Source organism: Symphalangus syndactylus, chromosome 1, assembly GCF_028878055.3.
Source record: "Symphalangus syndactylus isolate Jambi chromosome 1, NHGRI_mSymSyn1-v2.1_pri, whole genome shotgun sequence".
Classification (NCBI taxonomy): Eukaryota; Metazoa; Chordata; class Mammalia; order Primates; family Hylobatidae; genus Symphalangus; species Symphalangus syndactylus.
In genome coordinates this window covers 88,119,058-88,144,145 of record NC_072423.2, presented here as the reverse complement: position 1 = coordinate 88,144,145, position 25,088 = coordinate 88,119,058, and the positions used below count along the sequence as shown (strand labels likewise).

Genomic DNA, 25,088 nt, shown 5'->3' with positions numbered 1-25,088 from the left:
ATTCCCAGAGCTGCCCTCGTTCCCATGCTTCCCACCACACCTCTTGGCTTTGGGGAGGTTCTATAGATCTTCCCTAGTCTTCTTTCAGTGAGTTGAACAGTATCCTCCTAATAGGTCTTTTTTAAGTTCATTTAGCCAGACTTGGGTTTTGTCACTTGCAATTAAAACTGAGCACTGTACTTGTCATTAATTTACTCCACATTTCCTGAGTGCTCATCCTGTACCAGGCATATAATAGAAATTTAACCAATTTTAGCTGAATAAATAACTAGCTTCCACAGAGACTAGCAGCCAGGATTCACCATCAGTTTCTAAAGTTTGAGACAAAATGTTCTCTTCATCAAGTATCATCAACTCTCTGGCCCCTCAGCAACCTCTAGAGAGTTGCAGCTCCCAAGAAGTTCGATGTAACCCGGTCTTCCTCTAGGAGAGTGAATCAATAAGCTTTTTGGGGAGTATCCTTTCTTCAGAGTCATCTAGAGAATGACTGAGGGGACAGACCTCGAGTATATCTGTATACATACATATACCCACACACACACACTCCCCACATACACACGCACCCTATATATACACACACTCAACACATACACCCGCCCACCCACACCCCACATACACACACCCTACACATAAATACACACCCTACACACATACACTCCACATACACCCTACACACGTACATTCCACACATACACCCCTAGCCCTTCATATACCTTTCATACACATACAGCACACACACATACACCCCTTACACACATACCCTATACACACATGCTACACACGTACACACACTCCACACATACACCCACACCCACTCACAACCCTCCCACACACATCTACAAGCTCCCACACACCGACACCCATAACCCACACCCCACTACACACATACACCCACACTCCAACACACCCCCTCCAAACATACACCCACACACACACCCACACACCCTCCCCCCACACACACAAACACATACATATATACACACACACACACGTATACACTACAAGACATCAATTCAGCCTTCAAACACATGTGTTAAGGAAATGGGAAGAGGCTACCATCATGGGATGGATTAAAGGAAGTTTCCAGAAGCTGAGAACAACTGTGACCTGGAGCACGGGAGGCAGACACCTATTACTGCATCATGACGTAAGTTCTCGAGACCCCTAGTATCCATACAGGGATTCCCCACATCCACAATGGCTACTTCTTGACTTTGAGCAGATCTAGCCAGGCAGCCTGGTCGCCTTCAGTGAGAATCTGTGAAATGGGCAAACGGAAACCTAGGTCCAAAACCTGCTGTTACCAATTACTGGCTGGGATGCCTCAGTCAAGTCCCGAACCTCTCTGAGTTTCTAACCTGTAAGTAGTAATACCCCCACAGACCTTATGACCTTTATGAGGACTGAAAGCGATCAGATAGGGAAAGCACAATATAAGGCATACATTAGCACCTAACCCCACTGCCCCGCTGAAAAGATGTGGGTCTGCGTGAGCAGAATCCCCTTTGGGTCATCACTGTCCCTCCTCTCCTTCTCCTCCTCCTCCTCCTCCTCCTCCTCCTCCACCACCACCACCACCACCACCACCACCACAGGAAGTTCTCAAACTAAAGGCTAAGTCAGTAAGATCGGCTCCATGGCAACAGAATGGCCAGGGCTCTATACCACGGTCCATCACATGCTACTCACTGAACATTAAACAGACGGTTTAACCCCTCTGAGCCTCAAAAATATGGAATCAACCTAAGTATCCATCAATGGATGATTGGATAAAGAAATGTGTGGCCGGGCGCAGTGGCTCACGCCAGTAATCCCAGCACTTTGGGAGGCCGAGGCGGGCGGATCACGAGGTCAGGAGATCGAGACCATCCTGGCAAACACGGTGAACCCCCGTCTCTACTAAAAATACAAAAAATTAGCCGGGTGTGGTGATGGGCGCCTGTAGTCCCAGCTACTTGGGAGGCTGAGGCAGGAGAATGGCGTGAACCTGGGAGGCAGAGCTTGCAGTGAGCCAAGATCGCGCCACTGCACTCCAGCCTGGGCGACAGCGAGACTCCCTCTTAAAAAAAAAAAAAAAAAAAAAAAAAGAAATGTGTGTGTCCCTGTTTCCCAACGCATGTGTGCAGGGGAGTAGATGACAAGAAATTACTTAATGGATACAATGTATACTATTTGGATGATGGATACACTAAAAGCCCAGACCTCACTACTATGTAATAGAGCCATGTAACAAAACCACACTGCTACCTCCCTGTAAAGTTACACACGTGTAACACATCTCTGAGCCTCAATTTCGTCATCTATAAAATAGGAATAATAGAGTATTTTTGGACTTTGCTTGAGTAGCAGACCCTGTACCATTACAACAGCCTCCTGCCCATACCCGCCTCCATTATCTCTCTGGTCCAATCCCATTATGTCCCTGTTTCCCAATACATGATGGTTCCCTATTACTTACTGTGTAAAAGTCCTCAGCCTGTCTGTCATAACTCTTTGGAAGCTGACCGTATTTATGCGTTTAGCTATATTCCCACTATTCTCCCCCAGGCACCTTCTGCTCATCAACTTGATCTCCTTATGTCTTCTGCACACATCCCATTGCTTCCTGCTCCTGGGCTTTCTTAATACCATGCCCCCTTATTCCCAACCACAACCAATATTCATATACTCCTCTGCTATCCAAATACAACTCTTAAGGCCCAGCTCAGGGCGCATTTCTCCCACAAAACTTGCCCCACTTCATGTTTATCAAATAGTTTAATGAGCTGCAATCTCAACTTCAAGCTCAATTTTAACCAACTTGAAGTCAGGGATACTATCTCATAAGTGTTACTAGTATCTCCTGGGCACCTGACACAAGGCTGGGCACATAGAAAGCTGAAGTTGATACCAACTGACTGAATCTGCCTGTCACATGCAATGTGACTGCGTGCCTACCAGCACTGCCAAAATGTACTCTTTGGTTTTACTGCAACAGAGAGAATCCCTGCAAAATCCACCCCTTTTCCTTGCCTCCTTCTATAAAAAAATATATGCTATCTGCCAGAGATGCTGTGAGAATTCAATATGATAATATTTTAAAATTCCCTATGCAATGTAGAGCACACAGTAAGAACTCAGTAAAGCAATCATATATAAGATCTGGCCAAGTCAACTTCTCTATAGCTTTGACCTGGATATGAGTATCTTCAGATACAGGACTTTCAGAGCTGAATGCAATGTTAAAGATTTTACCATCAAATCCCCTCACTTAGAAAAGGGGAAACGTTGAGGTTGCATTCTGGGCCCCTGAACTCTTTTTACTTTCTGTCCAGAGAGGAGGTCTGGACAGAAACCAGGGGGAAACCAAGGCTCAAGATGAAATAATGAGTTACTGACACAGAAAGGAGTAGAACCCAGGTTTCTGAATTTCCATTTTCCCATGCAGAGTTTTTCCCACTGTAGCATGCCACTTCCAAAAATACAAAACAACAACAAAGTTTGGTCCAGATCAGAAAACTCAAGGAAGAGGCCATCATCGCATGTTATCTGGAGTCACATGAAACTGGAGCTACCAGCAGGCTTCCCTACAGAGCAAGCTCAACCAATCCCAGGGCAAGGGCTCCTGCCCTTCTGACACACATGTGCTCTCTTGCAGATCTAGAGGCATCAGAACCCAAGGGCAAGGAAAACATACAATGCCCTTATCTTCAGCCCACATGACTGAGCTTAGCCAAGAAAAGAACTTCAGCATCTTTATCAAAGAATCAACATATGTGGTAATAGGAACATTACAGTAGCGGCAATATCAGCCACAATAAAAAACATACAAGTGAACCACAAGCCCAGCCATCAACTTCCTCCCCTCCCCAACCTCTAGATGCCTCTCGCCCCAGGAGATGAGAGATATCACCAATGACTTAGGCAACAATGAACTCCAACCTGGGATCTATCTCCCCCGACCCTACCCCTCAAGTGTGCGCCCAAATCCAGAAACGTCAGCCAGGGCTATGACCTCCTCTCTGGACAGAAAGTAGAAAGAGTTCAGGGGCCCAGAATGCAACCTCAAGCAATTGAACTGCAATTCCTCTCTCTCAAGGCTCAGTGTCTTTGTCTCAACTGCCTTCTCTATCATTGTTAGTCTATCTGACCACAGCTTCCTCTCTTCATTAGCTCATATAATTTATAAAAATATATGCAACCTATAGAGCCCCTAGTAGGTGCTAGGTGGCCACAAGACACTAGCTGCTTTGTGTACACCACGTCAACGAATCCCATCTGCAGCATGTAGTTGAGAACATGCAGGTCAGAGAAGGTGTAAGTTATTCAAGGTCTCCCAGCTACTGATTTGCTGAAACACGGCTCAAGCTTAAGTCATCTGTCCTAAGCCCTTCTTATCGCACTGCATGCTGCTCAGGGCAGCTTCTCACTGAGAGCAGCTGGGGCCCAGAAGCTAAGCAGCCCAACCCTGCAGAAAGCATCCTGGGCTGAGAGAGTGGAGCTGTGGCCCTTTGGGGACAACATTTGTTTCTATTAAGCCTTTCTCATCAATTAAGGAGGGGCTTGGCTTTCCAGTGCAGACCTGTGGAAACCCGGGAAACTTCACATGTGCCTCAGAAACCCCACTCAGAGTACTCAGGGAGGAGGAAGCCAATGGGGGGATGTAGCCGTCCTGAGCCTCACTCCCTCTTCAATCTGCAGAGCTTTACTTTTATCTGCTTTATACACTGGGATTCAATATAAGATTTCATTTTAAGAAAGAGTCCTACTGTTACAAAAGAAAGAAAAAAAGTTGGAAAATCACAGAAATAGATGAACAAGTGCTTTCTAAAAAGAAAGAGTTTGTCCCTCCTTTCCAAGTTAAAACACATCTGCAACGTAAGTTTAAATCATCAGTATCTCCTTAAGAATTTTTACAAATCAGAGCAGCAAGGCAGAATGAGGCAAAGAAAAAGGAAGTCATCCCAGAGGAAGAGCACACTGTTCACCAGCTCTGAATCTCTTCCTGCCACAGGTGCCAGACCCCAGGCAGACAAAAGGGTCCCAGGACAAGGCAGAAAGCCCAGGAGCCCCCAGGAAAGTTTCTGGGTCAAAGAAATAATGGAGGGGAAAGGGTATATCTGGTCCTTAACTTCCCACAGTGGGACATTAAAGATTTGTGGGCCGGTGGGACAGCACCCCTCGTGGCACAACCAAGTGAGTACAAATTCTTGCAACTTCTCTTCTCCAAATTTAAACAATTATTTCTCTGGAGACACAGATGCTTCTTTATAAATCCAGATTATCTCCCAATAAATTTAACTCAAAGAGACAATGACATACCTGGGTTTTTTTTGTTTGTTTGTTTGTTTTGAGACAGAGTCTTGCTCTATCTCCCAGGCTGGAGTACAGTGGTGCAATCTCGGCTCACTGCAGCCTCTGCCTCCTGTGTTCAAGTGATTCTCCTGCCTCAGCCTTCCAAACAGCTGGGATTACAGGCACACACCACCACACCCAGCTAATTTTTCTATTTTTAGTAGAGACGAGGTTTCACCATGTAGCTCAGGCTGGTCTTGGACTCCTGACCTCGGGTGATCCCGGCCTTGGTCTCCCAACGTGCTGGGATTACAGGCATGAGCCACCACACCCAGCCTGACACCTGTTTTTTCTTGTCCTTGCTACCCACTTCTCCCAACTGCCTCCCTCCAAATGAGGGTCTGGGGATTCCTAAAGACAAACACCACCACTTACAAAGGTTACACAGACACACACACACACACCCATGCACACACTGCCCAACATCTGGTTTCTCCAGTCCCTCTTCTTTAAAGAGCCAGAAATTCTGAGTGTAGGTTCTCAACCAGCACTCCATGCTCTCTGTTTCCTATGTGAAGAGTCAAATGACTCTTCTCCAGTGCCCAGTTCTCTCACTAAGCTGTGCTTTCTCTTCCAGTGAAACCCTCCCAGAGGGCACACTTCCCTTTTTCACTTAATTCCATCTTCCCCAACACACTCATCAGATGAAATCAAGAGGAAATCGACAGATAATGATATCCTAAGTGAGCCTCATGCTTTTACTTCGAAGAAAGCCCTAGCTGAACAACTTGAGGAAAGAATTAGCCCTATTTGAAAGACGAAGACACTGCAGAATAAATCCTATCAGTGAGCCCAAGGCCAGTGAGCCAGTGGACAACTGGACAAGAGCCAAGGTCCCTGAGGACCCCACTCCACTCAGTGTGCCCTAACAATAATAATAATAATAATAGATAATGTGTGGGTGTGTTGTTGCAGGCACTTTTGTGGTTTCAAATGTATTAATTCTCCCATCAACCTTCTGAGGGACACATATTACTTTCCCCATTTCCAGGTAAGACAACTGCTTAATTAAATAATTCATCCAAAATGATTCAACTAATAAATGACCTCATTAGGACTCACAGGCAAGTCTGTGGGAGCTCAGGGCTCCCGCTGTTCCCCACTACACGCACGTGAAGGCGCCCTCCCCACTCAGGCTCAGTGAACACACTCTCGCTTATTTCAGGGGATACCGCAACATCCATAAAACTAAGTTGGATTAACCTATATGCATGAGTGAAAAAGATACCAGTTATATAATCCAACTCAGGCAGTCAGATGCATCTCTGTACCTCTACAGAGATACAGAGTTGAAAACCTGGCTCTACCATTTAATAGCTATATGGTCTTAAACAGATTACTTAACCTCTGTGCCTCAGTTTCTTCATTTGTGACATGACAAGAATAATCTGCTCATAGAATTGTTGCAAGGATTAAATCAGTACTACAGGTGACATGTTTAGAGCAATGCTAGGCACATATTAAATGCCCAAGATCGTGCTATCTAAAGCAGAAAATTGGGCCTTGTTTTTGCTAAGAGTTTCTGTCAAAGATGCAATTCTAATGCCAATTCTTAGACGGTAACACTAGATGTCTCAGGAGGAGAGAATTTCATGTATTCATTGGCATTTACCTCATGTGCTTTAAATCTGTCATTTTTCTACTATATGCTTTTAAAGAAACAGAGCTCCCTCTCAATTCTTCTTCCACTACTTCTCCCAAATTTTGATATTTACCACTCTTGTGATCATTCCTTTTTTTTTTTTTTTTTTTTTTTTTTTCAGACGGAGTTTCACTCTTGTTGCCCAGGCTGGAGTGCAATGGCTCAATCTCGGCTCACTGCAACCTCCACCTCCCGGGTTCAAGTGATTCTCCTGCCTCAGCCTCCTGAGTAGCTGGGATTACAGGCATGCACCACCATGCCCGGCTGATTTTGTATTTTTAGTAGAGACAGGGTTTCTGCCATGTTGGCCAGGATGGTCTCAAACTCCCAACCTCACGTGATCCACCTGGCTCGGCCTCCCAAAGTGCTGGGATTACAGGCGTGAGCCACCGCACCCCGCCAATCATTTATTTCTAAATAGTTTGTCATTTCTACTTTGATTTATCTTTAGCCCGAGAGTTATTTAGAAAGGCGTTCTTACATTTCCAATATGGATTAGCCTGGGGAGGACAATTATTGTATTCATTTCTAATTATATCACTGTTAGGAAACGGCCTATATGACTTTTATTCTGTGAGATTTGGCATTTTCTTTGTGTCTTAATACATGGTATTTCTTAATCTTCTATGTGTGTTTCAAAAGAACTTGCATTCTGCTTATCGGATACAAAAATCATTGAAGTCCAATCCTCACATGCCATCCTACTTGCTTTTGCTTCTCCAGACCTGAGGTGGGTCTAGAGAAGAAGGATAAAAAGTCCCAAGAAAGGAAGAAGAGGGGGAAAAGGCCCTCTAGGTAGATGTTATGTACACTAACAAGGAATCTGTGGCTAGGAAGGTTAATTCATCCAGAATCACACAGTTAATAAGGAACACAGCCAAGATTAGAAACCTGGGTGGTCTAATCCAATGTTCACTCCTTCATTAACTCAGAGAGGCATCTCAAGGTCTCATTACCCATCAGCACAGCCACAATGTTCCATGCAAAGTAACAGATTCATTTGTTCATTCATTCATCCGGCAGTATTTATTGCACATCTAACGTCTGCCAAGCAACAGTCCATGTGACACAACACCACATGACAGGTGAGGACAGTGCTTAGCCCAAGGAATTATACACCCAAGAGAAGACGCAGTGCCCAACCTTGCCGGAATTCAAGGTTGAGCCTGGGGAAGATGGAAGCTTATTAGAGAATGTTGGCAGAAGTGACTCCTTGGAGAAATTCTGAGGAATGAGTGGATTTACCCAAATGAAACCTACAAGAAGGCCACTCAGGGTGAGAAGATCAGACCTTCCTCCTGCTTTCTCTCTCATCCCAGGAGCCATTCCAGGAGATTCAAAGAAGCCCTTCTTCTTCCTCCTGGAGATCTCAGGTGTCCTTTAGATCCTTCCTCCTCCACCCCACACTTCTTCCCTCTCTGACTTCCACTCCCTTCCCCTGTCTCCTGTCCTGGCCTCTGGACACCACCACAGCATTCAGTTCTCAAGGACACAGAGAGGAGGAAGAAAGGAACTAATACTGTCTTACCCCATCCTCAGCCTTCTCCCCAACCCCTCCTTTCAGCCTCTGTCTCACAAGCTTCCTCTCCCTCATGGTCATTCTAGAATACTTAAATAACAGTGACAACGCGCAACCTTCATTAAACACTCAACATGCACTAAGTGAGGATCCTTCTAAGATGTGTGCTTTCTATGGACCATGACAGTTAATCCCTAGGCCAGTCTTCTGGGGATATTCCCCATCTTACAGCTGAGAAAACTAATGCATAAAGACACCAAGTGACCTGCCCAAGATCCTGTGGACAGTGGGCACCTGAGCTAGGAGGGGTGCCTGGGCAGCTGGCTGCCAGGTCTTTGTCCTCAGCCATCTGGAGTATTGCCTCTTAACGGCTGCTCCACCACCACCCTAGCTGTAGCATGTAGCACCAGCCACAGGAAATGTGCTTCCAGGGCACTAGAAAACAGATGCTGGAGCCCTGCCGACAAGGTCACAAAAAAACAAAAGACTAAGCAATTGTCAGACAGGCCAGAGGAAGCTAAGGAGACGTGACAACCGAATGCAACGTGGTGTCCTGGATCGCATCCCAGAAGAGAAAGAGGACATAAGTGGAACAACAAGTGAAATCCAAATAAAGTCTGGAGTTGGGTGAATAGTAATGTACCAATATAAGTCTCGTAGTTTTGCTAAGTGTACACTGTAATATAAAATGTGACCAAGTGAGGGAACCAGGAGAGGACTAGACAAGAACTCTCTGTACTATCTTTGCAACTTTTCCATAAATCTAAAAGTAGGCTAAAACTTAAAAATTTATTTAAAAAAAAAATCCTGATGCCATACTGAGCTGTCCTAACCCAGACAGCTGAACATACCCAGACAGTATTTGCTCCACTAATCTCTTTAGGTAGGGGTTGAACTTCACTCAGTTTCCAGATGGAGACTGGGGAAAGTTGTCATGGAATTGGTCCAATGCCAAAAACCAGGCTACCCTGAGAGAGGAGATGGGGTGGGGGCAGTTGCCGAGGGGCCTAACATAAAGGTGGCTGGAGATAAGGCCCCTCAGGGACTACAGAATCTGCAGGCAAATACATTTACAGAATATCCCCATTCATCGACGGGACGGTTTGGTTTACAGCTTTACAGGCTTTGGGCTGGGAAGGTACAAGAGAGAATCAGACACACGTGGTCTGTGCTCTTCCAAAGCACAAGAACTAACAGAGCCAGTGGCATCTGAAATTGCAATACCATGTGGCTATTTGTGTATACCACCAAAAATAAAGTTTGTGGGGTCTGAGGAAAGGCATGGTCAGTGCTGTCAGCCTGGGAAGCTGGATGACACTGGAACTGAGACTTTGGAGATACGTAGGATTTTGCCAGGAGAAAAACGGAGTAGCTAAGTTTTCACCATGGTAGCCACATCTTCGCCTTCATCGTCTTTCTAAATAGGGGCAACCTTCCATGTCATCTTGGGCTAGGTGTTTAGGTGTAGTTAGAAGCCTTGGAACTCCGTCCTTGGGGATGGACCTGTAAGGTCTGGCTTCATTAGCAAACATATGGGTTCCCTCAGTAAATGTTCCACTTCAGGTAGGTAAAGGTTCACCAGCCCACAGGGAATGGAGCAAGACAAATAAGTCGTAATAATGAGTAAAGGATGTGTAAGGGTCAAGCTGTTATTAATCAACTAAGAGACAAATGTTTAATACAGGCCTACCATGCAGAGTGCTAGGCACTGGGGCTCCAGAGGACTATTAAAACTGCTGTTGCATCAGGGGCATATAGTGCAGTTAGGGACACAATCGAATACAGTGTAAGGTGATACGAAGAAGCAAGACACACATGCTCAACTCTTGAGCCCACCACGTCCCAGATGGGGATCTCAGTCAAACCTGAGTCTCAATTCCTTCACTTGTAAAATGAGAATAATATCTCAATTCCCTTGTTTGTAAATGAGAATAATAGAGACAAGGTATGTAAGGTACGTAGCACAAGTCTGTCCAATAGTAGCTGCTCAATAAATGATCATTGTTATTGTAATTGATATGGTAACAAGAAGTACTAGAAACATTGACCTTAAAGACAAAAGGACCTAGAAGATAAAGGGTCCAACTTATAAAAAGCAATGGACAGTGGTTTCAAACCCACTCCATGGTAACAAACAAACAAACAAAAATACAACCCACTGCAAAGCAACATGCACCCCGTGAGAGCTGCAAGAATGGAGGAGAGTATTCTAGGTTGCAGTTACAGACCACTACTACCTATAAAAAATGAGTTTGGGAAGATGGATAGAAATTTTGACAAAAGGCAGGGAGGAAGCTTTGGAAGAGAGAGAGGACAACATGAACAAATGTCCCTCCCTTAGCTCCTGCCAATTCCCCCAACTTCCCCCACACTCACAGGAATAAAAATAAAATTAATCCCCTTCTCTCATCCAAGCATCTTCTGGCCTCCGGCTGATGGGGCTGTAATCCCTACTCAATCCCCATCACTCTCAGCTCTGCTTCCTGTCTGCTCACAGAAAAACAGCTCTCCCAGAGAGTGAATCCTCCCAGGTACAGAGAAGCAGGGAGGCAGGAATCCTGACTTGTATGAAATTTTATGACTAGAGAAGGACAGAATCTCAGTGAAGTGCAGATTGGTATGTTAAGGTTCAGTTATGATCCAAAGCACCTGGCACATAAAAACGGCTCAATAAATATTTATTAACAAATTAAGCTTTAAAGGGGAAGTACACAGCTCCATGTTGCTGATGGGGTTATAACGTTATCCTAAGGAACTATGATTCCACAAAGATCCTGGAGCTTCCAGTGGGGAAGGAGGCCAACAACAGCCATTTAGGAAGCAGCAAGACACAGAGAGAGTAAAAAGTCAGTCTGGCCTTTAGAGCCCCAGGTGGTCGATTTCATTAGTGTGTCCCTATTAGTGCTGGTCTTTGAAGGGTCATTACATCCACGTCATTTCTAGTCCTCTATAGGTCAGTCTCCAAGGGAGCCCAAAGCCTTCAACCTCTATTCCATACATCACTGGCTTCTCCATCCATCATCTCCCTTTGATTGTTGGTCCTCTTGTCATGTACTACATGTCTTTGTCTTCCCCTGCGTAATCATTTACCCTTTGATACTAGGACTTTGTCAATCCTGCCTAAACTTGATGCCCAGCAGGATGCTAGGCACACAGAGGTCACAAAGCTCTGATCATGGTGGTCAGCAGGTACCATGCACATGCGACTCTGCTGATGCTCCCTTGAGTTGTTTATGTGCTTGATGGTTTATACACTAATGGGAGAGTGATTAAGACAATCTAGGATCCTTGCCTTTCTTGTTAAGCCTCAATTCACTCACTTGTAGAATGAGAATAATAGAAAAACCCACTCTGCTTTGCAGGGTTGAGAGGATTAGATACAAGGTATCTTTACGTATCTTTACGTAAGATACCTTATGTATCTCCAACCATCTTTATATATCTGAAAAGGTCAGATTGGGCTGGAAGAAGCAGCTGAGCTTAAGCATTACTTCTTCTTGGGAACCCATCCAAAGCCTCATGCCCATCTCCCATCTTCCAAAGACTGGCCAACAGGGTCTTCCTGTGGTTGCTTCTATCACAAGGATGATATCCTCATGTCTATTTCTTCTGTTTCTTCCTACCTGACCATGAACTTTCTAAGGGCCAGGAACATGCGTTTATCACCACCACACTCCAGCATCTAGTACAAGGACTGGCACACAGTAGGTACTCAGTACTCAGCAAATGTTTGCTGAATGAAAACAGGGCCATGCAAAAGATCACTAGAGCAGGAACTGTCTGGACTCAGCAGATTTAAAGTTCAGCTGCTGAGAAGTCAGAGAAAACCATGTCCTGGGATAGGCAGGGTAGAGGCACTGCACATTCTTGGCAAGCCTGTCCTCTGTCACTGAAGAAGCAGGCTGTCGAGGGAGCCCACCAAGAAGAGCAGTGCAAGAGATGAGATGAGATGAGATGAGATGAGACCAGGTGAGTCAGGTCTTGTGACCATGGCCTCAGGAAGGGATGCCCTTCTGTGTGGACGCTGCTACCAGCAGGCCAAGACAGAGGAACTCACAATAACAGTGGTGGGTGATTGTCACAGATTATCTCATTTTACCCTCACAATGATCCTATGGGAAAAGGGTGATGAGCCACTTTACAGGGGCAACTCTTGAGGCCTCAGTCCCTGTAGACTTCAAACCCTCAGGACAGGCTCACAGACAACTAAGCATTTTATAAAACCACACATTCTTAAGGTTGGTGAAGGCCTTATATCCCCAAGTTCACCTCCCCTCCAAGAGATGCTCAAATTCCTACAACATTCAACATTCCAACAAGCTTCTTGCCTCCTTCCCATGCTGGAGGGTACACCATCTACTCCATCCTTGGGCAGCTCTGTCTACTAAAAATGCTTTCTTACAGATTCTTCATTTCTACCCATCAACCCCACATGTTCTCCTTGTATCTACCCAGAGCAAAGCCAATCTCAGGCACTGAAAGCCCTCCAGCTATCGGGAGGCAGTTACCACCTCCCTTCCCCAGGATTTAGAAAGAACACCACAGAAAGAGATTGCATAGGCTGCTCAATGTGCAATTTGTTTCATGCAGGTTAACAAATGCTTCTAATTGATAATGGAAATCAGAGGGAGAAGACACATATCTTGTTTCAGTGAGGGTGATCCCTGGGAGTCTGGCTGGGGAAAGGGGATAAGAGGAGGTGAACTGACACCAAAATCCACGTAACCTTAACAGTCTTCACAGAAAAACCTATAATAACGCCAGAAGGGACTTCTGAGATCAACTCAATTCCTTGTTGTACAAAGGAGGAATTGAGAAGCAGAGAAGTTAAGTGATGCAAAGAAGCACAGTGATCAGAGTCTTGGAACCTGCCACCTGTGTCCCTTTGTCCCGCGCTGCCATGCATCTGCTCCAAGACGCTACAGAAGCCACCCTGTGATTTCAGAACAATCCTCCCATAATAACACCACCATCTCCAGTCTCACTTTCACCACATCCCCAAGAGGGAAGGGGAGGAAACCTATCATTAATTCCATTGTACAGAGGGTAACCATGAGGCACCGAGGAGAGGCAAAGAGACTTGCTCAGGGTTCTCAGGCAAATTAAATTTCTTCTTGGAACTCAAAGCTCAGTTAAGACTCTTTGCTCATTGTTGACAATGAGATACTGAAAGGGGCCATGGAGTATCTTCCTCTGGAAATGGATTTCCTAATAAATGGAAGAGTCTGCTGCTCAGTTTTGTACTTTTTTATGGTTGCTGGGTGTGCTGACACAGAGAGATCTTCAAAATCGTGCACTTCTTTTCCTTCTGCCTCCCCAACCAGCGTGCTTCAAGGGAAGGAGCACTGTGGAGAGTGTCAAGAGCCTGGGTTCCTCTCCTGGTGGTGCCCTGGCCGGCTCTGTGTCCTGGAGCATCCCTCCTACCCCGTGAGCAGCAGTTTCCCCATCTATAAAAGCAGGGGCAATAAATTCTGCCCCATCAGTAACCTGGACGCTGTGAGGCTAAGATGACTAAGCACAAGCCTGAGGCAGGGAGGCCACTCCCACAATAGGCAACTGTCCCTTTGCTTCTCTCACTTCCCCAGCTACCTGCCTCCTCCGCAGCCCTGCTACACAGGACAGGTGAAACAGGCATGAAGGTCTCATCCAAGCAAGGGAGGAAAATGATAAACTCTTGTAACATCATCCCAACAGTCCCTGACATCTGCATTTTCCAAAGAGCACTCACAGTTATTAGCATAATATTTCACCATTTAATAAGTCCCCCGTGCCATGCACCCTAAAAGTGTTCTTACGCATGTTCTGTTGCATTTCGACCTTAAAAGTACCCATTTTACAAATGACAAAACTTAGGCTGGGAGTTTAAGGGATCACCAGTAAGCAGTGGAGCCAGGAGGCAACCTCAGTTCTAATCCAGTCCAGTGCTTCCCAAACTGTAATGTGCCCGTGAATCACCTGGGGAAATTGATGAATAATTAGATTCTGATTCTGCGGCTGCTACACTTGTGACAAGCTCCAAAGTAGATGGACTGAACTCTTGAGTGTCAAGGGCTAGATTTTAATTCTATTAAGGTAGAACCTGTGCTAGTGAATCTCCAAGGCTTAGCACTGGACCCCCCCATAGAATACACTCAATAATTATGTACTGCATGAGTCAATGAATATCTGGCTTAAAATCCCATGCGTTAACCCTTTTCTGTGTCAAGTTCCATTGTATCATCTGATTCTCCCAACAAATTCCTAGGGTATGATCATTCCCATTTGATAGATAAGGAAACAGAGACTTAGAGTAAGTAGCCTAAGGCTTTACAGCTTTTGCGCAGCCAAGGCTGGAGGCAGTCTACTTTCAGATCCTTTGACCTAACCACAGCTGTTCCAAAAGATACGGCGGGGGAGGGGGGACAATGACACCCGTGGATAACAATTACAGACCACCGGTTGGAGAGGAGCTGACCCATCCCAGCATGTGACCGGCTCACAGCTCCAGAGGTCACCAGGGAGCTCTGAGCTGCTCCCTGGGGGAAGGGGCAGCCAGGCCTATAGCCCCTCAGGAGAGAAACAGGAAAGGGAGAAGGAGGCTGGTCCTGGGCATAGTGCCAGGCAGCAGTGGGCAGGTGGTGAAGGGACCCCTGACCTCCCCGGCCCAAGCACCCACTTCGGGAACCAGCTCTGGACAGACACTATCCAGCTTGCAGGGTGGGAGGGTTAGAGGCGTTCAGGAAAATCATTGCCTAGCGATGAATCACCGGGCACATGACCCCGCGGGGGAGGGGAGGGGAGGGGAGGGTGCGGAACCGGCGCGGGAAGCGGTGGGGGCTTGGGGAGGGCAAGCCTCCGGCTCGGGCCCCCTCCAGCCTCGACTCGGGGAGCAAAGGGAAGCCCCTCTCCCATGCAGCACCCCTCTTGGCAGCACCCCGCCTGCGGCGAAACTCACGGCCTTCAGCTGCTCTAGCCGGTCCTTCATCCTGAAGCCCAGGCGCCCGGAGGCAGGCAGCGCGTCCCAGGTGAGCTGCCGGAAGCGGCGGCCGGGCCCGCCGGGGCGAAGAAGCTGGAGGCGCAGGCGGCGGCGGGTGGCGGCCGCTAGCTAGCAGGAGCGTCCGAGGCCACGGGAGCCTCCGCCGCGCCGCCCCCTCCGCCCCCACCGGCGCCGCGGCGCTCCAAATCCGGCTCCCGGGCCGGCGCCGGCGCACCGCTGATCCGCCCGGGACCCGCCCCTACCTGGCCGCGCCCCGCGCTCCTTCTTAAAGGGCCCGCGTCCCGCCACCGCCCAGCCGCCCGGGGCGTCTCCAAAACCCCCTTCCCTAACCCGAGGGCACTCCAGATACGCGTGGAGTCCGGGGAGAGGCCCCTGCACCGGCGGATCCTGCCGCAAGGCCGAGGAAGAGCAAGAGCGACTGTCTGGCTGCGGTCATTCGCTGTCTGTGCCGTGCTCCTCGCTAGGATCCAGTTCTTAGCCGACTCGTTGCTAGGCGGGGACAAGCTCCTGAAAACAAATAAGACAATGTGATGTGGGCTACATTGGATGGCAGTCCAGTGTTCTAAAAATATCCCGCCAGGGGGAAGGCCTTCCGAGTAGCGGGATCCCGCGCAGCCTCCGGGATGCTGGCAGTGAAAGTGGGGGGGATGGGGGAGGTGTCCAGAGGAAAGACCTGGAGATCTGGAGATACAGGACGGTCAGGGTGGTCAGAGAATTTGGATCTTTTGCTTGTTGGAAATCGTGACCGCTCCAAGAAACGTAAGCAGCTCGACGTTGTTAGTGCCAGTGGAGACACTTGGCACTCACAATTTGCATACGTTTGGGAAAGCATCGTTTCTCAAGAGGACCCCGTCCCCGTGTCTGTAAATCAGAGATGATACCCACTTCGTAGTTTGCTGTGAAGCCTGTGAGCGAGGAGGGGCTTTAAAATACAGAGCTTTGCACTGGAGCGCTCCCCCTCCTCGCAGCCTGCGCTGTGTGCAGGTGGTTCCCAGGCAGCTTCTGCTTCCGGAAAAGCAGATCGTCCCGTTATCTCGTCTTCTCCCCGCCTCTCCCTCTTCTCCCTACCCAATTTGTCTTCTTGGGAACAAATGACACATTCATCAGAGTGGAGCTCCACAAACGGGACTGGTGAGCCAAAGATTTAATTCTGAAGAATAGGATCTGCTCTGTGCTTTCAGGTTAAAAGGCTGTAAATATCTTTGTAATACTAGCAGTACTTTGCCCTCTTCTGCCATCTGAATGCGTGCTCCCTGCTGACCTCATCGGCTCCCATAAAGATACGGTGCGTATGGCAGAGGTCGGGCTTTGAGCCGGCACCGCAGGTCTCGGCCCCAGTTCTCTCTCGCGTGCGGCACACTTCCCTCTGCCGGCTGTGCTCGCTGAGCACGGCGTCCCCGCCTTAGTACCAGGAAGGCTTCCGCGCCCCCTGGTGGTCATACTAGGAAAGGCGAGTAGATCAGAAATACACGCTGTCCCACCTCCTTCCCCTAACACATTTTTGGGGAGTTTGGGCGGGTTTGTTTGTTTGTTTGTTTGTTTTTTAGACAGAGTCTCACTCTGTTGCCCAGGTTGAGTGCAGTGGCGCGATCACCGCTGTCTGCAGCCTCGATCCCCTGGGCCCAACCCATCCTCCCATCTCAGCCTCCCAAGTAGCTGGGATTACAGGCGTGCGCCACTATGCTCGGCTAATTTTGTGTTTTTGTTTTTTTTTTTTTGTAGAGATGGGGTTTTGCCATGTTGCCCAGGCTGGTCTAGAACTCCTGTACTCAAGCGATCCGCCCGTCTCGGCCTCTCGAAGGGCTGGGATTACAGGCGTGCGCCACTGTGCCCTGCCCCTTAACACATTTTTGTTAGTGGGGATAGGTAAGTCCCCGCACTTCAGGAAAATAGAGCCTTCTGAGAGAGGCCGAGATATGAATAACCCTTCACGGTAGGAATCTGAAAAGGACTATTGGGGTCTGGAGTAAGAAATTCTGTTTCTACAGCAGGAATCAAGGTGGCCTGTCAGCCTCTGCTCAGAAGGTTCCTGTTACAGGATAATTGTTTTGAAAAGAGTAAAATCTTGACTTCTCTACAAATATAAAATGCACACACATCAAAGACTTTAATTCATTAATGAATGAGGAGACCAGTAAAGGGCTAGAGCCCTGTCCAGAGGAAAACACAAAGTGTACACACATATATAGGCAATCAGGAATGCTGAAATGAACATGTTAATAAATGCACAACTGGCCGGGTGCAGTGGCTCACGCCTGTAATCCCAGCACTGTGGGAGGCTGAGGCAGGCAGATCACTTGAAGTTAGGAGTTCGAGACCAGCCTGGCCAACATCTTGAAACCTCATCTCTACTAAAAATACAAAAAATTAGCGTGATAGTGCACGCCTATAAATCCCAGCTACTTGAGAGGCTGAGGCAGAAGAATCTCTGGAACCTGGGAAGCAGAGGTTGCAGTGAACTGAGATCATACCACTGCACTCCAGCCTGGACCACAGAGCAAAACTCTGTCTTAAAAATTATATTTTTAATAAAAATAAATAAATAATAAATGCAGAACTGGCCTCGGGGTGCTGGGAGAGCAATTGCACTTCTACCAGGCAAAATTCATTTGCATCTCTATGGACAAGAATCATTGGCATTCCTATGAATTTTCTACAACTTACCAAGTTGGAAAATAGCTGTAAGATTTTATAAGGCACAAATCACTAAAAAATCAGGTAATCCAGAAAGGGGATTTAAATAAGGCCTAGCATGCCATAAGACACCCAATAATTTTTGGAGTTTTTGCCATTTTAACTTTTTTAGTTTTTCCAGACATTCCCAAGGTGGCACCTTCCATAGTTGTACAGTGTCAACTGTGTTAAAAGTTCTTTGTCGGGGACTGTTGTGGGGTGGGGGGAGGGGGAGGGACAGCATTAGGAGATATACCTAATGCTAAATGACGAGTTAATGGGTGCAGCACACCAACATGGCACATGGATACATATGTAACAAACCTGCACTTTGTGCACATGTACCCTAAAACTTAAAGTATAATAATAAAAAAAAAAAATTCTTCGTCAGCTTGGGCAACAGAGTGACACCCCATTTCTACAAAGCTTACATAAATTGAGCCGGGTGCAGTGACTCACGCCTGTAGTCGTAGCACTTTGGGAGGCTGAGGCAGGTGGATCATGAGGTCAGGAGATCGAGACCATCTTGGCCAACATGGTGAAATCCCGTCTCTACTAAAAATACAAAACTTAGCTGGGCATGGTGGTGTGTGCTTGTAATCCCAGCTACTTGGGAGGCTGAGGCAGGAGAATTGCTTGAACCCGGGGGACAGAGGCTGCAGTGAGAATTGCTTGAACCTGGGAGGCAGAGGTTGCAATGAGGCGAGATCGCGCCACTGCACTCCAGCCTGGTGACAGAGCAAGGCTCTGTCTCAAAAAAAAAAAAAAATTAGCCAGGTATAGTGGTGCGCACATGTAGTCCCCAGCTACTCAGTAGGCTGAGGTGCAGGATTGCTTGAGCCCAGAATTTTGAGGCTGCAGTGAGCTATGATCACGCCACTGCACTCCAGGCTGGGTGACAGAGGGAGACATGTCTCAAAAAAAAAAAAAAAATTAAAAGTATATATATTCCTTTAAAAAGAGTAACAGGATATTCATAATGAAGCACAGGTAAAGGGCAATTGGATAATTGTGGCTTTAAACTCCTTGTAATTAAAGAAATAAGCCATCTAATGTATTTCCTCATTTGCATGTTTGAATAGCCATACTGAATTTTACTGCACTTTTATAACTTTGTTTTGTTCTGATATCTCACACAATCACTCAGGGAGGGAGTTAGGGTAGATATTATTATCCCCATTTTATTATAAATTAAATTAAGTACAGAGAAATAAGATGATTTTCCCAAGCTCACATAGCATGCTGATAGGCATGCTGCAAAAGGCAGTGGTTGCCTGCCCCGGCTGTGGAGCCAAACTACCCAGTTCAAATCTCAGTTCTACCTCTAATGGTTGTGTGACCTTCAACAATTGATTTAATGCCCCTGTGCCTCAATGTCCTTATCCGTAAGCAAAGATAATAATAATACCCATCTCTGCCGGGCGCGGTGGCTCACACCTGTAATCCCAGCACTTTGGGAGGCCGAGGTGGGGGGATCACCTGAGGTCAGGAGTTCGAGACCAGCCTGGCCAACATGGTGAAACCCTGTCTCTACTAAAAATACAAAAATCAGCCAAGCGTGGTGGCTCATGCCTGTAATGCCAGCAACTCAGGCGGCTGAGGCATGAGAATTGCTTGAATCTGGAAGGAGGAGGTTGCAGTGAGCCAAGATTGCACCACTGCACTATAGCCTGGGTGACAGAACAATACTCTGTCTCAAAAAACTAATAATAATAAATAATAATAATAGTACCCATTGCATGGGTTTTTGTGAAGATAAGTGAGTTAATATATATGAGAATTGTTAATTCCGTAATTTAATAACTTGAAAAAAGTCTGCTAACCCTTTATAACTGCACTGCTTTCTCAGAGAGCATGGGAAACTGAGAAATGCCTGGAATATTTCATTTACAGATAAAATAATAACCATCTTGATATTCAGAGTCAGCATTTTCCAACATAAGTTCAGCATTCTCCAACATAATGCTGCATTTATAAACATAAGTTCAACAACACAACCCATTTCAAGACATCCTCCAAAGAAAAAAGAGTTTGGAAAACATGGCAAAATACATCCCTCAGCTTAGGGAATCATGACCGCACATTTGCGGGAGAAAGGGGAGGGGAATGAATAGTCGTGGGGAGAACATTTCAGACGCAGACTGATACAGAGCCAGTGATTCATATGGAGACCAATAAGCTCTGGTATAAAGGTAAGAAAAGAGATCGGGTGTGATGGCTCACACCTGTAATCCCAGCACTTTGGGAGGTCAAGGTGGGCAGATCAACTGAGGTCAGGAGTTCGAGACCAGCCTGGCCAACATGGTGAAACCCCGTCTTTACTAAAAATACAAAAATTAGCCAGGTGTGGTGGTATGGCACCTGTAGTCCCAGCTACTTGGGAGGCTGAGGTGGGAGAATGCTTGAACCCCGGGGGGTGGAGGCTGCAATGAGCCAAGATTGCACCACTGCACTCTCCAGCCTGGGCAACACAGCAAGACTCTTATCTAAAAAAAAAAAAAAGAAAGAAAAGAGAAGCTACCAAAACCCCAAGACTCCGATATTTTCCCCATCACCTTTCCCTGGAATAGAAATTAGGATGAAAGATTATTAATTCAAAAAAAAGCACAAACTCACTGGTCCCAGTTTCATTTGAATCCTATTCCTGGCTTAGCCCCACATGTGCACTGTTTAGGACTGCTGAGAACCTAAGAACAACATCTGGAGATAAATCCAAGGTAGGGCAGATTTTACATGATGGTGAAGATGGCAATAACCACATTTACTGCCATATCTCCCTTTTTTTTTTTTTTTTTAGGTGGAGTCTCACTCTTGTTGTCCAGGCTGGAGTGCAGTGGTGTCATCTTGGCTCACTGCAACCTCTGCCTCCTGGGTCCAAGTGATTCTCCTGCCTCATCCTCCCAAGTAGCTGGGATTACAGGCGCCCGCCACCACGCCAGGCTAATTTTTGTATTTTTAGTAGAGACAGCGTTTCACCAGTTTGGCCAGGCTGGTTTTGAACTCCTGACCTTAGGTGATCCACCCACCTCAGCCTCCTAAAGTGCTGGGATTACAGGCGTGAGCCACCGTGCCCTGCCCATATCTCGCTTTAAAAGTCACAAAGTATTTTCACTTAATATATCTATTGATCCTCAGAAGTACCCCCAGAATTTAGATCCTGCAGGTATTTTAATCTCTATTTTGGAGGTGAAGAGCCTGAGGCTGGGAAATGGAAAATGACTTTTCAAAAATAACTAAGAAGTAACAGTATAAAACACAATCAACTGTTGTCCCCCTTCTCCTTATCTTTCTGGCAGTATGCCATGTGTCTCTGCCCAGCAGTATCGAAGAGTGGCATGTGTTCAGAGCAGCAGAACGCTCATCATTGCACTCTTCAAAGCATCCTTAAGTTCTGTGTTCCTCATGCTGTAGATCAAAGGGTTCAGCACAGGGGCAATGAAGGTGTAAAGCAGAGACACTGCCTGGCCCCTCTCAGGACAGTAGCTAGAGCTGGGATGCAAGAAGACGAGGCGTGTACATCAGTCCTGGAAGAGAACCACAGTGAGGTGGGAGGAAAGGTGGAGACGGCCTTGTGCCTCCCCTCTGCAGAGCAGATCTTCAGGATGGCGGCCATGATGAAGACATAGGAGAGAGTGATGAGCAGGAAGGGGACGGTGAGAACGGTGATGCTGACCCAGACATAGTGGCCTCATGGACCCAGGTATCTGCACAGGCCAGTCTCATGACAGGGAGGACATCACAGTAGAACGTGCTGCTTTCTTTGCTGCTGCATAAAGGAAGTTGGAAGATAAGCATGGTCAGCTGCATGGCTAAGAAGAACCCCAGCAGCAGAGACCCCAGGGTCAGCTGGACACACAACCTCCAGCTCATGATGAGGCTGTAACAGAGAGGATGACAGATGGCCACAAACCAGTCAAAGGCCACGACGGCCAGCAGGATGCAGTCAGCCCTTCCCAGGAAGATGGAGAAGAACATCTGGGCTCCACAGCCAGGCAGGGAAATGAGGTTTCTCCCCATGGACAGGACATTGGCCAGAGTCAGAGGGGCAATGGTGAAAAAGTAGAAGATCTCCAGAGCTGCAAAGTTTGTCAGAAAGAAGTACATGGAGGCTGGGCATGGTAGCTCATACCTGTAATCCCAGCATTTTGGAAGGCAGAGGCGGGTGGATCACCTGAGGTCAGGAGTTCAAGACCAGCCTGGTCAACATGGTGAAACCCCATCTCTACTAAAAATACAAAAATTAGCTGGGTGTGGTGGTATGCCCCTGTAATCCCAGCTTCTAGGGAGGCTGAGGCAGGAGAATTGCTTGAACCCAGGAGGTGGAGTTGCAGTGAGCCGAGATCGAGCCATTGCACTCCAGCCTGGGTGCCAAAGTGAGACCCTGCCTTTAAAAAACAAACACAAACAAACAAACAAAAAACACTGCCTTCTTTTAAAGGCTGAATAATATTCCATTGTATGTATATGCTACCTTTTGTTTACCCATTCTTCTGCTCATGGACACTGAACTATTTCCACTTTTTGGCTATTTTGAATAATGCTGCTAGGAACATTGGTGCACAAATACATCTTTGAGTCAGCACTGAAATTTAAAACACGCTATACCATTCCCAGACCACAAAGCCCTCTACTTCGATCTCTTGCCTGGTTGTCAAGAGTACAGCCTCTAGTCTAGGTTCTAATTCCTGATCTGATTGACCAAGGGTATGACCTCGGATAACTTGTTGAAGCTTTCTGCTGCAACTTCTTTATCTATAAATATAAAGGTAAGACGCAGGTCAAAAAAATTGTTGTGAGAATAAGTGTATCTGGCTCCCAGTCAGCTCTTCATAAATGTTAGCAATAATCATTAATACTATGAAGTGAGCTTCCTGAGAAATGTCTTAGGATGTGCTAGGGAGGCTGAATGTTGCCTCCCTAGTTCCCTTTTCCCACCTCATGGGAAACGGGATGTAGGGAGAAACTTCACAGCTAAACCACTTGGGTCCCATATTTTGCGGTTTTTACCAAAGTGTTTTTGTCTGTGGGTAGTTGCTAGTTGACCTTTCTGTGGGGAGAGTGAGGCCTGGGACCCCCTAGTTCACCATTTATTGATGCCACTCATAATGTCTGTTTTGAAGACTTACTTGTTGTTAGTATCATTAGCATATAATGTCACTTCATTAGCTCCAGGCGGTTAAACTACTGTGAATGTTTCAATTCATTTGTAACTCCACACCGGGAAGTCCCTCACAGGGTTAGGAAATCCCAAAGCCCATAGGGTTCACTGGTCCATTCCCCAGGGTTTAGACCACATAACAGCCCAATCAGCCCAGTCTTCCCTTTACCCTTCCTTGTCTTCTGCCCAGAGAGGCTGATGATCACATCCTTACCTGAAGCTGAGTAGAGCCCGAGGTAGAATCTTCTTCCTACTATCTTGGGAACCACGGAGTCAAATCTCGGATAAACCACCTTTCACCGAGGGAAGCACACATTAGATTCTGTTAGTCCTTTCTTGCTGCTGCTTCAAAAGAGAAGGCGGTGGGGCTTTCATTGTAGGTTCTTTCTCAACTCTCTCTCCTTCTCATATCATTTCTGGAGAATTCCCTGCCTACTTTGGTTCAGTAAAGCCCCAAGAGGATAACTTACCTTTCAACTTGACCATCCCCAGTAGGGTTAATGTTTGAACACAAACAGGAATTGCTTAAAGACAAGATTGTCTAAACTGGTTTAATTGCTACTAGACATATATATATATATTTGAGACAGAGTCTCGCTCTGTTGCCCAGGCTGGAGTGCAGTGGTGCGATCTCAGCTCACTGCAACCTCCACCTCCCGGGTTCAAGCAATTCTCCTGTCTCAGCCTCCCAAGTAGCTGGGACTACAGGCGCACACCACCACGCCCAGCTAACTTTTGTATTTTTAATAGATACAGGGTTTCACCATATTGGTCAGGCTGGTCTTGAACTCCTGACCTCAGGTGATCCACCCACCTCGGCCTCCCAAAGTGCTGGGATTAAAGGCATGAGCCACCGCGCCCAGGCTACACTTAGCTAGCTGTATTTTAATCATTGCTTAAGTTTTTATTCTCCACATTTAAGATAAGTTTGGCAAAATAGCCAGCTTTAATTCATCAAAGCAGAGGCTAATTTTGTGCACCTAGACAAATTCTCAGAATCTTCAAATTTCAGCCAAGTGCCTCCTGTTAAATGAAGATTAATTCTGATATATACACTTTCGTCCACCCTTCTCCAAGAAGGAAAAATTATTCCACGTTTCATGCTCTGTACTGGCTTTGTGCCCACCCAATTATAGCAGTTATCACTCTATGATATTATAGGACTTATTCCACCTCTACCAGGATAGGTCCTCAAAGAGAATAACTAATTCAGCTAGATATTGCATTGCATTTTCTCGTGTGGTGCTAAGCATATAGCACATGTTTAGCATTCATTGATTGCAGAATATTATATCAATGGACATTCCTTCATTCATTCCTCTAATGCTGTTCAAGACCATACATACTTTTTATAAATGAAGCATTTTATGCAAACTGCTGATATTGATACATGGTCAAGATTGTATAAAATATAGAAAATAGATCAGGAGTGGTGGCTCATACATGCAATGTCAGCAATCTGGGAAGCTGTGACAGAAAGGTCACTTGAGCCCAGGAGTTTGAGACCAGCCTGGGCAACGTAGCAAGACCTTATCTCTACCAAAAAAAAAAAAAAGAAAAGAAAAATTTCTTTTTAATTAGCCTGATGTGGTGGTGCACACCTGTAGTCCCAGCTACATGGAAGACTGAGACAAGAGGATCCTCTGAGTCCAGGAGTTTGAGGCTGCAGTGAGCTATGATGACACCACTGCACTCCAGTATGGGTGACAGAGTGAGACCCTATCTCTTAAAAAAAACAAAAAAGGAAAAAATAAAATTTCCAAACTTGCATTATTCATGAACAACC

The 25,088-nt window shown here is 46.5% G+C and overlaps 1 protein-coding gene across 18 annotated transcripts in view; it reads right to left on the bottom strand.

Annotated features, from left to right (window-relative positions):
* STX3 (syntaxin 3) overlaps positions 1 to 23,601 on the bottom strand; it is a 59,002-nt gene extending 35,401 nt beyond the window's left edge. For 7 of the 18 annotated variants that reach the window (XM_063629947.1, XM_055272630.2, XM_055272548.2 and 4 more), the window contains exons 1-2: positions 16,357 to 16,835; positions 15,430 to 15,978 (exon numbers count right to left, since the gene is read on the bottom strand). In XM_063629947.1, the coding sequence (XP_063486017.1) occupies positions 15,430 to 15,459 (30 nt within the window). In that variant the 5' untranslated portion in view covers positions 15,460 to 15,978; positions 16,357 to 16,835. Of the gene's footprint in view, positions 1 to 15,429; positions 15,979 to 16,144; positions 16,304 to 16,356; positions 16,842 to 23,516 lie in introns of those variants that run through there. The other 11 variants (XM_055272139.2, XM_055272054.2, XM_055272384.2 and 8 more) reach the window with 8 other exon arrangements.
* Positions 23,602 to 25,088: the final 1,487 nt, after the last annotated feature.